This window comes from Cyanistes caeruleus, unplaced genomic scaffold (genome assembly GCF_971803275.1).
Source record: "Cyanistes caeruleus unplaced genomic scaffold, bCyaCae1.hap1.1 HAP1_SCAFFOLD_91, whole genome shotgun sequence".
NCBI lineage: Eukaryota > Metazoa > Chordata > Aves > Passeriformes > Paridae > Cyanistes > Cyanistes caeruleus.
Window position 1 is genome coordinate 28,634 of NW_028255895.1, and position 15,537 is coordinate 44,170.

A 15,537-nucleotide genomic window follows, 5' to 3' on the forward strand; every position below is an offset into this window, starting at 1 on the left:
TGGCCTCTGACACCCAATTCCTCAGTGCTTCCCACCACCCCGGCTCCTCCAGGGCCTTCTGTCCCCTTGGAACCTCCTGCCACCCACTCCCTCACACATCCCCCTCGTGCCTTCCCACTGCCTTGTCCCGTCTGGGCCTCCGCAGCCCCTCATCCCTTCACGGCCTCCCAGCACCCCGTGCCCTCAGGGGCTCCCCCAGCCTGGCCCGGCAGCAGCGCCGCAGCCCCACAGGAGCTCCAGCAGCTCCTCAGCCATCACGGCAGCAACACACGGGCAGCAGGACACAGATGGCGCTTCCTGCCTGCCACAGGGCTTGTCGCTTCAGCACAACCACCAATGGCCAAGGGGCTTCTGGCCATTTCCCCTGCACCACCGCATGCCCCGGCAGGTTGCTGAGCACAAGAACCCTTTTCCCTCTCTTCCCCTATGCCCCACACAACCTGGGCAGCAAAAGAAAGGTCTTGGGACTCTTGTGGTTTATAACATATCCTATATTATTTACATACTAGATGGAAACGAAACGAAGAAAAGAATAATCTCTATGAAAAAAAAAATAACAGATGGCCCATGTGGCCCCAGAAGATAGAGCCTCTCAGCCCTAACATATCCTATATTATTTACATACTAAAAAGAAAAAAATAGAAGAAAACAATCCTTATGAAATAAAAACTCCCGGCTGGCCCAGGTGGCCCCAGCAAACAGAACGTCCCAGATCAGTGCTGAGCACATCTCCAGCAGCGCAGCCAGCCCAGGCCCGACAGACGAGGCCGTGTCCTCCATGCCCTGAGGAATTGATCGTGCACCCTCTGCAGGATGGAATATCGGGCACTCTGGATGGCCCGGAGGACATACAGTGTTTCAAGTGCCAGGTCTGACACGGCACCGCTTCTGTCCTCCGTCAGGCGTTCGAGGGCTGCAAGAGAGACGAACAGAGCCACGCTCAGACCCCAGAGCTGCGGGGGCCCAGCGAGAGCCCCCTGCCAGGGCCATGCCAGCCGGCTCTTGCCTTGGCCAGGAGGGAGCAGGGACCAAGGGGGTCAGCCCGAAGCTGCTGGCCACAAATGCCCCACGTGGCCCTGAAATCTCACTGTGCTATGCCCACGCCGCCCCTCATCGGCACAGGGAGCAGAGCCCTCCACAGCCTGGCCAGGGCTTGCAGCTGCCCCCGACAGCCAACACTGTCAGCCCGCTGCCCTGGCTCACCTCTGCACAACACCTGGAGCTCTGCGTGCTGCCCCCTCAGCTGCTCCCCGGCCATCCCTGAGAACACAGAGCCTGTCAGGGTCCCAGCAGCACAGCTCCCTGCCAGCGGCGCTGCCAGCCCTGTGGCCACAGGGCCTCTTGCCCCGGCAGGGCTCAGCCCGGGCCCTTGCCGCACCCTGACTCAGCCCAAGGGCACGGCTGCCAGAGGCCGGCAGCAGCAGCCCCGAGGGCAGCCGGGGCTCCAGGGCGCCGGGCCCGGGTGCCGCTGCCGGGGCAGCAGCCGGGGCTGGGGCCGAGCTGCGGCGGGGCGGGGAGGGAGCCCGGGCTCGGGACTCACCGATGACCCTGATGGCCGCCGCTCGCAGGGTCTCCTGTGGGTCCTGCAGGTACTGCAGGGCCCGGCGCAGGTGCTCGGCCAAGGGGATCCTGTGGTCTGCCAACTGGAGAGAGCGGCAGGAGGGAAGGGTTGGCGCGGGCTCTGCCCCTCGGCCGGGCGCTGCTGCCTGCGGCCAGTCCCGGCCTCCCGTGCCCGGCCAGCCCTGAGGCCCGGCCAGCAGCTGCTGGCGCCGGGCTCTGGAGGGGGCAGAGGGCCGGCTGCTGCCCGGGGAGCCGCTGTGCCGGCCCGGCCCGCAGCCCCGCTGGGCTGGGGCTCCATCGGCACCCGGTTCGGGGCCACAGGCGGCTGGAGAAGAAGCCGTGCGGCCCCCGGCTGCAGCAGTGGGCAGGGGCACAGCTGCCAGCCCCACACACCGACCACCGGGGCCAGGGGGCTTCTGTAGCTTGAGGCTGGGACTTCCAGGCTGTCCTTACCACGAGCTTGGCAAACTTCCACAGCTTCTCCTTCCTGACAGCTTTCTCCAGGTCTGGCCTCTTCAGGAAGTCAGCCGCGCGAAGGAGCGTTGTCCGAGAGGCCTGGGGAGCAGCAGAGCCGCAAATGGCCCCACAAGCCAGGGCACAGGAGTGTCCCAGTGCCAAGGGCTGGAGGAGGCTGCAGCCTGCAAGCCTGCGTCAGGGCAGGAGGCAGCTGAGCCCCCTGCCAAGGCGCAGCAGCAGCCCAGGAGTCCTCACCTCTGCCACATGCCGATTCTCGTCTTGGCAGTGGAAAAAGAGTGGGAGCAGGCTCTGGTACACTCGTTCCTTCAGGGGCTTTCTTCCTTCTTCTTCTGCCGAAGACATCACTCTTTGAAGGAGAGACATGGAGAGCAGCTGCACGTGGCTATCAGGCTGTATGAAAGGAAGGAAGGAAAAATGACCTTATCATTGGCTTCTTATGGCCCACATCGGCACAGGTCTGCAAATGCACAGGGCACAAAGTGTCCGGGCAGCAGGCAGTGGCTGTGGCTGGGGCACAGAGCCTTACATTGTCCAGGAGTTTCAGGAGCGGCTCAGCCAGCTGCAGGGCCCTGCGCCAGGATATTGGGGTGTCTTCTTTCAGGAAAATATGGCTCAGAAGAGCAGTGCTCATCCTGGCCACGTCACTGTCCAAGTCCCACAGGAGGTGCACTAATCTTCCTGTCAGGCTCTGAATTCTTTCGGCCTGTGCAGAACACAAGTGTGTGAAAACCCGGGCAGCTGCCGCAGGGCCCAGAGGCCAAAGGGCTGTCCCAAAGCACTCGGGCAGCTGAAGCAGGAGGCAGGAGAGCTGCGAGGAGCTGCCTCAGCGCCCAAGGCAAAGGCCAGCCAAGGCCAAGTGACAGCATTGCCCAGCCTCATGCTGCCCACACGGCTTCAGCTGCTGCCCCCTTCTCACCATGGAGGGATGGTCCTTTAGCAGGAGGAGAGCCCTGAGAACCTGGTGATGCATCTCTCTGGAGTTGTACCACAGGTACTTATACAAGATCTCCATTAGGCTGTCACCACAGTCACTCAAGTCCAGGCAATCTAGGAGCTGAAAGGCACAGGGCAGTGAGAGGGGAGCCGGCCGGCAGGAGCCTGGAAGTGCGCAGGGCTGGGCCCAGGCAGCAGCACAGGGCGCAGGTGCCGTCCCAGGCAGCTGTGGCTATGCCAGGGGACAGGGCTGGCAGGGAGCTGAGCGAGGTAGTGCTGGCCATCAGGCTCACCTCCACAAGGAATGCCATGGCAGAGACATCCCAGAGTGGCAACGGTTTGCTGAGCACCTCAAGCAGGTAGCTTAAGATGCTTTTGCACAAGTGGATGGATGCACGGCGCATTACCCTGGAAGGCGGAAAATGGCAGAAAGAGTCTCAGCAAGGGTGCGAGAAACCTCTCCCAGGACTGATGGACACAGTTGTCCTATTGCCCCAGCACCCTGTGAGGCGATTTGGGCCCTTGAGATGTGGCTGCTCCAGGACAGGTTCCTCTCGCAGCCTTTTGCAGTCTCCTTGGCCATCCCTCTCTGACGAGGCCCTCAGGCCCATGGCCACGGGGACTGTGGGGGGCATCCCGGGCAGGGGGCACAAATGCCAGAGGCAGTGGGGAGAAGGGGGGCTCACCTGGCCAGCAGACCCACGGCATAGTGGTGGGTGTCAGCACAGAGCAGCGTGTCCCAGCCACGCTTGCGTTCCATTGCCACCACCACATGCTCCAAGTGGAGACTGCAGAGCAGGGCCTTCAGGGTCTGCACTGCAAACCTGTGTGCACAGGAAAGCCCAGGTGATCCTGGGAGCGCTGGCTCTGAGGCTGGGGAAGTGGCAGGGACAGGAGGAGTGGCATGGAGCACCTGTTGGGGCTGGTGGAGAGGCCGTGTTGCTCCTGGCATTCCTTCCAGAAGGTATGGACGTCCTCTGTCATATACAAAGTACTGAAGTATGTTTGGAAGAGGAGATGCACAAAGAGGCGGGGGAAATAGACTGTGAGGATCTGTGGGCAACAGGGCCCCTGGAGGATCTTCCACATCACCAGAGTTGCCTGCAGAGGACAAAGCAGCCCGAGACAGCGCTCAGTGCCGGGGCGTCCGTGTGGCAGGGCCTGAGCGTGGCAGGGAGAGGCCGGGGCAGACACAGGGGGAGCAGCGGGCCTGGTGGCCCTGAAGCTGCCCCTAGGCCAGGTTTGTGGCCAGTGCCTGAAGCAGGGAGATGCAGTGGGGGAAGGAGGCAACAGAGCTGCTGGAGAGGCGGCTGGCCTTGCGGTGAGCAAAGGCCAGCTCCAGAAACTCACAGTCAGGGAAAAGACAGCCGTCTTGTCCCCATCAGAGGTGCCCAGGTTTTTCTGCGGCCAGCTCCCCACCACATTGATGAGGAGCGGTGTCACTTCCTCTGAAATCCAGGGCGAGAGCAAGATGGTCGTCCACATGGCCATAGCAGCTCTGCGGGGTCAGACACAGCACCGTGGGCTGGGCAGCAGCGGGGAGCTGAGCTGGCCGCCAGTTCTGCCTGTGCCCACTGCCCCTGAGCGGCAGCAGCAGCCAGGCAGCCCAGCCCTGTGGGGACAGGCCCCTGAGGGGCAGGCTGGCAGCACGGCAGCAGGCTCGGGGGCCGACTTTGTAGCAGGGCTGGCAAAGGGAGCAGCCAGAGGGCCCTGGAAGTCTGTGTTGCTCACAGCCCTGGGCCGGGCTGTACAGGGTGATGGGCTGGGGAGCCCTGAGGCCTCGGGGCAGCTGGGCCCCATACCTGTCACACGTTGGGGCCACCCGCAGGAGAGTGATGGCCACATCATCGGGCTCTGCCTCGGCCACTTGCATCAGGGCCCAGTCCATCCTGTGCTCAGCAGCCTCATTGGCCATGAGCCACTGGTGGATGTACCTCACCACGCCGGGCACCTGGAGAAGGCACAGGGAGACTTGGAATGCTAGCAGAGGGAGTCAGCAATGTGCCCAGCTTCTTCCCCAGACAAGTGCTTCTCTTTTAGCTTACTGCCATGGCCTCAAAAGCTTCAAGTGAGCAACAGGCGTGGCTTGGGAAAGCCAAGCAATTGCTGGAGGATCAAAGGCTGGCCACAGGCTGCTTACTTGCTCTGGATTGAAAAGAGCCGTCTCTACAAGCAGATCCAGCTGGGCAGCGCTGCTCTGTTCTGCCAAGACCTCTGAGGATGTCTTGACCTCAGTCTCCATAGGTCTGGTGTCTTCCTTGCCAATTCTCTTGATGTATTGGTAAAGAAACTGTAGGAGAAGGGCAGGAAGGCAGGGAAGTTGCATGGAGTGCTCCAAGTGCGGTGCTGGGCTGAGCAGTGCCAGCAGGCCCAGCCCAGGTGGGGATGGCTGCAGGTACCTGCGCTGCTCTGCGGAAGCGGCCACGGGCGGTGTCCTGCTCTTGTGTGCCGTCCATGGCTGCATCTGGCAAAGAGCAGCCAGAGCTGAGGGGCTGCAGGAGAGGCCGGAGAGCACAGCCCAGCCCTGCGTTCCCCAGGCAGGGACAGTCCCGGGATGCCCCAGGGGATGCAGCACGGCCACTGCTGCGGGGGCAGCCCCAGCCCCTTTTTTGTGCTGTCCATGGGTGTGTGTCCACAGGACAGTGTGGGATGGGATGAGATGGGATGCAATGGGATGGGATGGGGCCAAGATGGCCGCAGGCACCAGCCCTGTGGCCCAGCTCTGCCACTCACCCTCCTCCAGTGGCTGCAACTGCTGCACCTCTTCGGTCTCTGGTGCTGGGGCAGCTCCAGGGCCTTCTTCCTCTTCTTCCTCTTCCTCCTCCACCCAGGCCAGCTTGGGCACTCTTGGGGGTCGCTGCTCCGTATCTTCTTCCAGACTCTCCAATCCTTTCCATAGGAACAGCACCAGGGGATGGCATGGCATGGAATGGGATGGGGCCAAGCTGGCAACAGGCACTAGCCCTAAGGCCGAGCTCTGCAACTCACCCTCCTGTGGTGCCTGGAAGTCCTGCACCTCTTCAGACTCCTGTGCCAGGACAGCTCCAGAGCCTTCTTCTTCCTCCTCCTCAAGCCAGGCCAACTTGGGCACTCTTGGGGGTCGCTGCTCCATGGCAGTGACTGGATTTCTGGCTACTTGCAGGAGAGATGGCTCAGAAAAGCTCAGAGTCAGCAAGTCCTGCAGTCGTGCCTGGAAGGCACCTGCAAGACTCAAGTCCTGGCAAGATTGCAAGACAGCGAGTCCTGCACTTGGGTCTTGAGGGCTCCTGCCAGAAGGACAGGAGGCTCCTCGACAGGGATTGTGGTCTGGTCTCAAGGGCAGAGACTGCAGGGATGGGCGACACGTCGGAAAAGCTCCGGGTCACCAAGTCCCACGGTCTGCCCTCAAGAGAACCTTAAGAAGGAAGGCTCAGCAAGGCCACAGGTCAGCAAGACCTGTGGTCTGGCCTCGAGGTCACCTGTAGGAATAGTGCTTCAGAAAAGCTCCAGGTCCGACACAAAGGAGTGCGCTGTGCGGGGGCTCCTCACAGCACCGCTCTGGCGCGTCCTGACCTGTCGCGTGCACCGAGCACTGTGGCGTGGCCCTGTCACCGCCAGCTCCTATGTCAGCACGTGTCACAAAGGGGCCTTTGACATCTGCTCCCGTTGCCACCATCCCACGGTGACCGTGCTGCAGCGTGTCACAAAGGGCCCTTGCACACCCTGCCCTCCGCCCTGGGGCCGCCCCCATCCCCCCCCAAGTGGCCCAGCTTGGAAGGAATCCCTTGCCCAAAGTGTCTAAGACAGCCTGACGGGATCTTTAGGAACAGCTTGTTAGCAATGAAATGGAGGCAAATTTATCAATAGGAATTTTATTGAAAACTTTGTAAAATTTTCTCATGGAAATGTCTCGGTGTTGAGAGACAGGTGTCTGCTAGGGAGGGCAGGAGCCTCCCTTGGAATGAAAAATGTAGACCCCCCCCTCCGAATTATGATAATCCTGAAATCAAGGGGCTCTCAGGCAGCGATCTGGGGATAGGAATAACAGTTCTTTACTAATATTTATAACCAGGCAAACAAACAACAATAACTACAGCGTTAGCAAGAAAACAGAACCAGGGACCCCGTGACAGCTTTCTGGGCTGAGACGGGAAAGGATGGAGGAGAGGCTTTGTTTCACAAACCCCCTCGGCTTGGCAGTCAGTGCTGGTGCTCCTGCAGGGCTCTGAGGAACACTCAGCTGGAACAGCAGGGATGAGCTGAGATCCCGGGCCAGTGGCTGAGGTGGATCAGCAGCTCCGTGGCGGTGGCTGGCACTGCCACACGTCCCGGCAGGACAGGGGGTGCGAGGCCACCAATGAAGAGGGAAGAAGGAGAAGAAGCAGCAGCTCCATCTGGGTGATGGCGAAATTCCCTTCTCCCCACCACAACAGCTCTGCACCCAAAGTGTTCTTCTCCGAAGCTTAAGAAGCCACCAAACTGTCCCCACCCTCCCCTTTTCCTGCCCCCTTCCCGCCCTGGGCCCAGCCAAACTCTTTATCTTTCCTCAAGCACCCACCAAGTACCCGCAGTTAAGTTTTCCCTGCAAGTCATGAGTAAAAATTCCACAGGCAAGCCAGAACTAAATAGAAAATAAAGGACACCTAACCCCCAACACCTGTAAGTTGTATCTTGAGAGTCAGACAGGATCTTTGTTTGCCAGAAACACCTCTGAAGTTCAATCAAGGCATTAGTCATCAAAATTATTTTGAAAATTTAAAGATCAAAGTAGCCAAAATACTCAATGTAACTAATTGCTGGGTATGTTCTCAGCTCAGGTTGGGAGGAATGGGGTTCCCTCGGAGGGCTCACCCTGTGGGGTGGCCAAAACTCTGTCAATGGGCTCTGACTTGTAACGGATCCAGTGCAGGGACACTCAGAGAAAACTGTGCTGTGGAACACAGGAATGCAATTATCAGTTTTACAGGATTGACTGAGATTTCCCTTCAGGAGAAACCAAGCCCTGTTCTAGCTGGAGGCCACAATGTGAAAGGATTTCTGTGCTTTACCATCACAAGCTTACTCATTCTTTTTCCTCACTCTCATTCACGTTAGGAACAATAATTCTGTTGTCCATGGAGCTGGCACCTTTTGAATTCCAGAATAATGTCCCCAAGGTCCTTTGCTGTTCAGCTTTACCGCGCTGTCTGTGGCTAACAAGGCTTGCTGGGGTCCTTTTCCCTTTGGCTGGAGAGGTGCCGGGTCCCAGTCCCTGAGGGACAGCCAGGCTCCTGGCTGGAATTGGTGTGGAAGTCCCTCAGGGTCACATCAGCCTTCACATGGAGCCCTGTAGATCTGAGCATTTTCCAAAGGGGCCGTTGGGGCAAACAGGGAGATTTGGTCTGGCAGGGTCTGTAAAACAATATCCCATCCCATCGACTTGTTCTGGCAGAGAACACTTGGCTGCAGGGACATATTCCCATTGTTCCTGCCCAGGTCTCAGGATTCCAACAGTGTTGTCTTTGCCCAGAGGTGTTCCTTCAGCTGGCTCGGGAGGGCCATTTGGCCCCTGGACCCACACTCTGGCTCCTTTATTAGGACTGCTGGGTCCAAACTCTTTTTATCCACAAATGGAGGCAATTTGAAGTGGATATTCTTTCTTCACAATTATTTTTTCAATTGCGATATCAATATTTCTTCTACCTTGTCATGGGGTTGAACAATCAAATCTTGTTCACTATTGTTTAACAGACTTACTTCAATTTCTCCTTGATAATCTGCATCAATTCCTCCTCCCGTGACATGAGCCCTTTGCAAGGCCAAGCTCCAGTGAGCAGTTATCAAACCAAAGTGTCCTGGAGGAATCTGAATTCTTATTCCTATATTGTAAACTGTCATTTGCTTCTGATTTCTCCTAATGAATTCCAGTGCATGAAGGTCCAGCCCTGCAGCCTCTGGGCTGGCCCTGGCAGGGGCCATCACAGCCAGAACAATTTCCCAGGCAGTCCAAGTCTCACTGTCCATGGCTGTGTTTGCAAATTGGGTGCAGCCGTGCACACCCAGGGGTTTCCATTTCCCAGTGGGCCCATTGTTAAGGGCATGGAGCCCATCTGGGATATGGGTTCTCCACCGGGACAGGTTCCCATCTCCCCATTTTATCAACTGCTCTTTTAACAATTGTTCAACCAATCCTGTAGCTTGTAGATCGTGTGGTACATGAAAAACGCAGCAGTCTTAATCACTGTGTTTTTCACAGGAACAGACAAAGCATTCCACATCACAGCATCACCAAACCCTATAAAAATTGCCAGTTTTATCCCTTCCTCCTTTATTCCTTGTATACAATTCACAAAGTTTGCCATTGACATTTGGGTCTTTGCTAGTCCTTTTTTGTAGGGTATTTTAGTGTTACAGTGAGCAGCCAAAGGTAACAAATTGGAATTGTCAGCATTATTTCACATTATCGATTTTTAGTTATATATATAAATATGTATTGTTATGTTGTTATTACTATTATTATTGTTATTGTTATTATTATTTTACTTGGACAAACAAACCTGAGCTAAAGACTAAAACCTTCTTCTGTCACTCCACGTGGGAGCATTCCGAAAACAATTGTTCCTTCTGTTGGTGCTGTTAACAAAATCCATCCTCATCTTCCCAAACCCATGAGTTCTTTTCCTTTTTCCTTGTGCAATGTTTGGATGCATTTTAAGACATCCAGCGGTTCAGCCTCTTTTAACCGACTGCCCCACTGCTCGCACGGTGCTCCGACCTCAGCCCCACTCCAGAGCCAGCGAACTCTGGGGAGAGCTTCCCTTCTGAGAATTACAGATGGGACTGATTCCTTACATTTACATTTTAAAAGTGACATTTTGTTGTGATCTGGCTAGACTTTGCCAGTTTTGTTTCAGCAGCGGGCAGAGTCAGCACCAAAGGCACAAACACCACCTGAAGGAATCAGTGTCACTAACTGCAGCTCCAAGCAGTAAAGGATGACAAAAGGAGCAGCTCAGCAATGAATCCAATCATCACTGCCAAAGATTGCCTGCAGGGATTAACAAAGATCCAGCACCAGTTCCCCTCAGACTTTGCCATCCCCAGATCCACCCATCAGCTGGGGAAGCTGTCACAGCCAAGGGCTGGAGAGCCACTCCAGACACTGGGAATTCCTGCAGGTGCCTCCAGCCACAGGTGAGGCTCCAACCCCGCTGTGAGAGAGGGCCCAGCTTTGATAGTGCTGAATAAACAAACTGACAGCACTTCTGGTGTGGGAACATCTGGTTTCATCCTCCTCTTTGTTCCCTACCAAAGCTTGGCCAGGCCTCAAGGAGGAACCAAGGGAGTCAACCCTGACCATACACCCCAAACAAAGCCAGATGTCGGATTTCATGGCCTTGTCTGGCTTCTAAACACAGAAAGGTCAATCCATGTTTCATTGATGAGTGGATACATCTATCACAGTGTTCATGACCATGGATATTTCAGTAATGAGCAGATGGACAGATAACCTTTGGCTGGAAGGTTCATTCAGAGATCACCTTTGGCTCAGGGCCTGTTGTTCAGGCCTCACTCAGGGCCTGTTGTGCAGACCTTGGCACTTCAGAAACGAGGTTTAGTGGGGGGCTTGACACTGCTGGGTGACTGGCTGGACTGGATGAGCTCAGAGGTCATTTCCAGCAGAATGGATTCTATAATACCAGGATTCTATCTGCTGCATTCAGCTAGGTCCATTACTTAGCAGCATTACTTTAGTCCGAAAGCCCCCTCTTGCTCAGCTCTTGTGGCCTGAGGCTTCAGCTCCTTCAGCTCCTGGTGCTGAGCTGCTCAAGCTGAAGGAGACAACTGGGAGAGAAGAATAAGTTCATTCAATTCCTTCTGGGACACGGGGAGGGGAAATGTGAAAACAGGAGCATTGTTTGGTGTGGCCTCCTCTCTGCCCTTCACACCTTTCAGTGCTTTGAGCCAGCCAAGAGCTTTCTCCAGGATTCAATGAAGCAGCTGTTCCTGCTCCCAGCTCTGGTTCTTCCCAGTCTCTGACCTTGACTGGTTTTGTCCCTCTTGCTGTGCCCTGTGTTCCCCCAGGGGGCTGCCCCAGACTGAGGGATCAGATGCAGGCACTGCTGCTGCTCCCTCGGGACCAGCCCCAGTTTGGTTGTTGCTGTCAGTGCCAGCAGAAGCCGTGGCTGGAGCACCGGGTGCTGACAGTGCCCCAAGGCCCGGGGCTGGAGGGGTCCCTGGGCTGGGGCTGGGAGGGAGCTTCCCCTTGTTCTCTCTCTGCCTCCCGCAGAGCTGGGCCGGGCACAAGTGGGGCAGCAGAGCCAACAGGGAGCCTGCGAGTCTCTTGCAGCCGTGCCTGCTCAGAGTTTGGCCTTGGAGCTTCAGGTGGGCAAAGGCCGCTGTTCTGCTCCCTCTGCGTGTCCCTGTGTTCAGCAGCGCTGCTCCCTCAGTCTGTGCCCAGCAACGGGGAAAAGCCTCAGCCCTGCAGGGCCAGGAGCTGCCGGGCTCTGCCTGAGCAGCTCAGCCAGCGGGAAGGGAGCTGCTCCACACGGGAACCAGGAGCAAAGGACATGCCTTTTCTAGGACATGTTTTCTGTAAAAAAAAACAACAAAAACAACAAAAGCAAACAAAAAAACCTCGAAAAAAATATGAAAGATAAAAATTACCCCCAAAAGTGTAGTGAAGAATCTTCTATAACACTGGAGTAAGACAGAGGTAACTGATCTTTTGAAAAAGAGAACTCAGCTTTGATTTTAGTTCTTAGTTTGTACCCGTGCTAGTGAAAAGGATCCATTAGCTGCCTTCCTTTAGAGATTTTATGGATGTTTTCCAATATTAAGATGTTTTACACTGCAGTTAAAGGAATAGGAAATTGAAATACATGTTCTTCATGACTGTGTCTTGAGTGTAAAAATTTTGCAGTTTGAAACTTGGACCTAAATGATGAGTTCGGCGGGAGAAATGCAGCACTCAATATGAATGATCAGCAAGTCTCATTTATTGGTAGCTCTGCAACCACTTATATAGCATCAATAATTAGGCTCATACATAGTGCAAAAGCAAGCTCATTATTGGATATTTTTATTTAAGGTCAACTCCACCTAATTCCACATTCCTGTGATCGCTCATCTGTGCTGAATTCACATTCTTCTGATCACAGCATCCTGTTCTCAGTTAACAGTTATCACTAAGGCCTTCCTGACCTTGCAACATCTCACACCAACTGTACTCTATTGTCTCATTCTTTCCCAGCTAACTGCTGCATGGGAACATGACCTTTGCTCTCTAGCCATTCCTCTACAATTCCCCTGTTTTCTTTTTGTACTAACAAAACTGTAGAAGTAGCCTTCTTTACCATGTTTTGCAAGCATTGCAGTATGCAAGGAATAAACAGTTGCACAATCACAATGATCAATATAACAACAATTGCCATTTGTGCCAAATATTTTAACCATCCTGTGAGACCTAGGGATTGAAACCATTCCTCTAATGGATTTGTTTCCATGGTTAATATTTTCATATTGTTCTGTAGTTGTCGGAGACGAGCATGAATAGACACTGAATGGTCAGAAAGATTCATGCAACACATCCCATCAAAGTCTTCACAGCCATGGCCCTGTGCCAATAGCAAAAAATCAATAGCAGCTCTATTCTGCAATACAGCATGCCTAACACTCTTCATATCCAAAAGCAAATCAGAGAAAACCTTTGATGTAATATTAAACTGTTTTCCTGTCCAACATGCTAGTCGTCGTAACTGTGTTAAGGCTTGAGCACTAGATACTCCAGGTGTAAAAATAGATGACACAATCACTGTAGGACGTTCCCAAAGTTCAACCTGATCCTTGCATTCTGGCCCCAATTGGAACACACTTCTCTTTGTTCGTAACCTGGTTCTATTGGCTCCTAATAGTTGCTGTATAGTGGGTGCAAACAATGTCAATTTCCCAAAATAACAAGGCCCTCCATAAATGTTTGCTGGCAGTCCTTGCCATGCACGATCTCCACAGATTAGAAAAATACCAGGTGGTAATTGTAGAGGTGAACTGCTAGAATTTACCTTGTGAGACCAATTGCCACAGTATGCATCATTATTTTGCAAATATAGCAAATTTTGTGGAGAAACATTTGTACCATTTGGCCCATGAGACCTTTTTGCATGATTGTTCCTAGCCCAATTGACAAAAGTTAAACAATAATTGCTAGGGGTTGAGCCTAACAGTCTTAACTCTCGTGGCTCTGACCCGGTAACATTTAAACCTGTAGCAATGTACCAAATTTGAGCACCAATGGGATTTGCTGGGATTAAACCTGTGTCACAAATATTGATCCTGAATTTACCTGATGGAATTTCGCATAATGTTTTGTTTGCTTCTTCGGGCGTTTTCCAATTCTTTGTCCAGTTTTCAAACATTGTGGCATTGAGTGAATCCTCTAAAGGTGCACCCACTAAACAAGTTCGAAAAGGATCTGAAGGGGTGGCCATTGAAAGGCAAAAATTATCCTGTCCAGTTTGATTGGCCCACATTATCCACATATTTTGTCTCTCATCCATGTCAAAAACCCTTCATTTCCCTTTATCATGGTAAACCACCATAACAACCTGATCAGAGGTAGTCCTTTAAGAACCTTAAAAGGATTGTGGCAGTTCAGCCAGCATCTTGGCTGGATCCCATGTGAGATCTTGCTTCCCTTTTCTTTTACCCCTCTGCCTCGCCCGTCGATTCAGTTGCTTCGAACCACGGGGTGTTCCATCTTCTCGGCAGCAGGGATAACTTTCAGGGAAAGACCCTTTCTCTTGAGACTGCCGTTCTAAGAATTGCTCCCAATTTTTATTTTTTACCCCTGGAATATCACACCTGACCTGTGTCAGTGTTTTATGACAGCGTATTGTGGTTATTTCAATAATATACGGCAAAGGGGTATTCGGATGATAACAATAATTTTCTGGGTTTATCCCAAAAGCATAAATCTCCCACCATCTATCAGATCCTTTTTCAAATTGTCCTGTTTGTATACCTTCCTGTAATGCAACCTCAGTGAAATTTCTTTCAAAGTTGTAACACTCTGTACAAATCCCTCTTGGGGATCGACCCCACTTAGAATGTGTACACCACTTTTCTTTACACACCTTACAAATGTAACATACAAAAGGATAACATTCACACTCTGGTACTGTACACAAGATTTGCATGTGAGAGTTCATCAGATCCCGTCTCTATGTTGATGGTAGAGAGCGAGAAGTATCTGCAGAATTTTCTGGATCAGCTGAAGGTAAATCCCTGGGATCAGCAGGTTTAGTCCATCGGCTCGGCACCCAGACAGGCCCTGTGGGGGTAGACACACAAAGATAACCACGTCCCCAATAGAGTACCTTGCTGGGACCTCCCCACAGTCCTGGTTTTGGATCTTTATAGACCAATCGGTTTGCCCTAGCATTTCTTTCTCCTAAACCCACATCCCATTTGTGACTACGAATATGGATAATAGCAAAGGCAGCAGTCCTCAACTTTACTGCTCTTTGAAGCTGCAAAAACAGTTCATATAAATGAGGATTTTTTACTTCCTTTATGTCTGCTTTTTCAATACGTTCACTCACTCCTGCAATATATAAAGAATCAGTTACCACATTAACAGGACCCTTAAACTGCACCAAAACCCAAACAACAGCGACTAATTCCAGAGTTTGTAATGTGTCCTCCTTTTGAGCTGGAATAATATGATGATTCCATTGTCCTTCTGAATCTTGCCATGTAGCAGCAGCTGTGCGAGATTTCTTTCCAGCATCAGTGAACACCGTTGATGCCCCTGGTAACGGCACAAATGATCGTTTGGGCTTTTCAATCCAATTCTGCTGGCCTATCCATCGTAGTGGTATTCGAGGCACCTCCTCAGTACTGACCACACTGCTGTTGTCAAGCAATGCTTCTTGCAGTGTGGAGCTGTGAATTAAATACCAGTCTAAAGTGCCCTTTTTTATTGGTATCTGAATTACAGCTGGATCTGCACCCATAATTTGTCACAATCGCTTCTACCTTTGTTTTATTAAATCTGCTAAAATTTCAATTTTTTGAATTAAGGTATGTCTCTGTTGTAGTGGTGGTAACAACCACTCTAATACCCATATCTCCCCTGTTTTCTTTTTTTGTTGCATTCAGGCACCGTTGAGATGTTGAGGTCCAAACCATACAGTAAGGTTGATGTCCAAGTCTGGATCTCGCCTACGAACAACACCTGACTGGATACCGTCCATTATTTTATTGAGAGCTTCTTGTTGTTCACTGGTGACCTGTATAGGTGCTGTAGGATCAGTACCTTTTAACAAAGGTCATAAGGGTTGTAAAAGTTCATTAGGAATACCCACAACAGGTTTAAGCCATTGCAAATCCCCCAGCAATCGCTGAGCATCATGAACAGTATGAAGTGACATGTTCAATGACAGTTTCTGAGGGGCAACATACTGCTCAGTTAAAGTCCCCCCGAGATATTTCCATGGGGATGACTGCTCTATTTTCTCAGGTGCAACAACCAGTCCATTCTGAAGTAGTTGTGTTTGAATATCCTTAACTTGTTAATCTGCAAAAGGTTGTGACTGAGCAAAAAGAATA

The 15,537-nt window shown here is 52.8% G+C and overlaps 2 protein-coding genes across 2 annotated transcripts in view; both read right to left on the bottom strand.

Annotated features, from left to right (window-relative positions):
- Positions 1-473: 473 nt before the first annotated feature.
- LOC147646553 (maestro heat-like repeat-containing protein family member 7) lies at positions 474-6,584 on the bottom strand. The gene is made up of 16 exons (XM_086873252.1): positions 5,959-6,584; positions 5,704-5,859; positions 5,370-5,434; positions 5,111-5,260; positions 4,773-4,921; positions 4,321-4,468; positions 3,884-4,071; positions 3,657-3,794; positions 3,264-3,378; positions 2,954-3,091; positions 2,564-2,740; positions 2,272-2,427; positions 2,014-2,115; positions 1,541-1,643; positions 1,204-1,260; positions 474-913 (listed from the first exon to the last, which is right to left on the bottom strand). Exons 1-16 carry the CDS (start codon positions 6,080-6,082, stop codon positions 714-716), a joined length of 2,166 nt encoding a protein of 721 aa, XP_086729378.1. The 5' UTR covers positions 6,083-6,584; the 3' UTR covers positions 474-713.
- Positions 474-15,537, bottom strand: part of LOC147646552 (maestro heat-like repeat-containing protein family member 7) — a 93,469-nt gene continuing 78,405 nt past the window's right edge. The window contains exon 17 of the transcript XR_015281837.1: positions 474-624. The gene's annotated coding sequence lies outside the window, so the exon portion shown is untranslated. The remainder of the gene's footprint in view (positions 625-15,537) is intronic.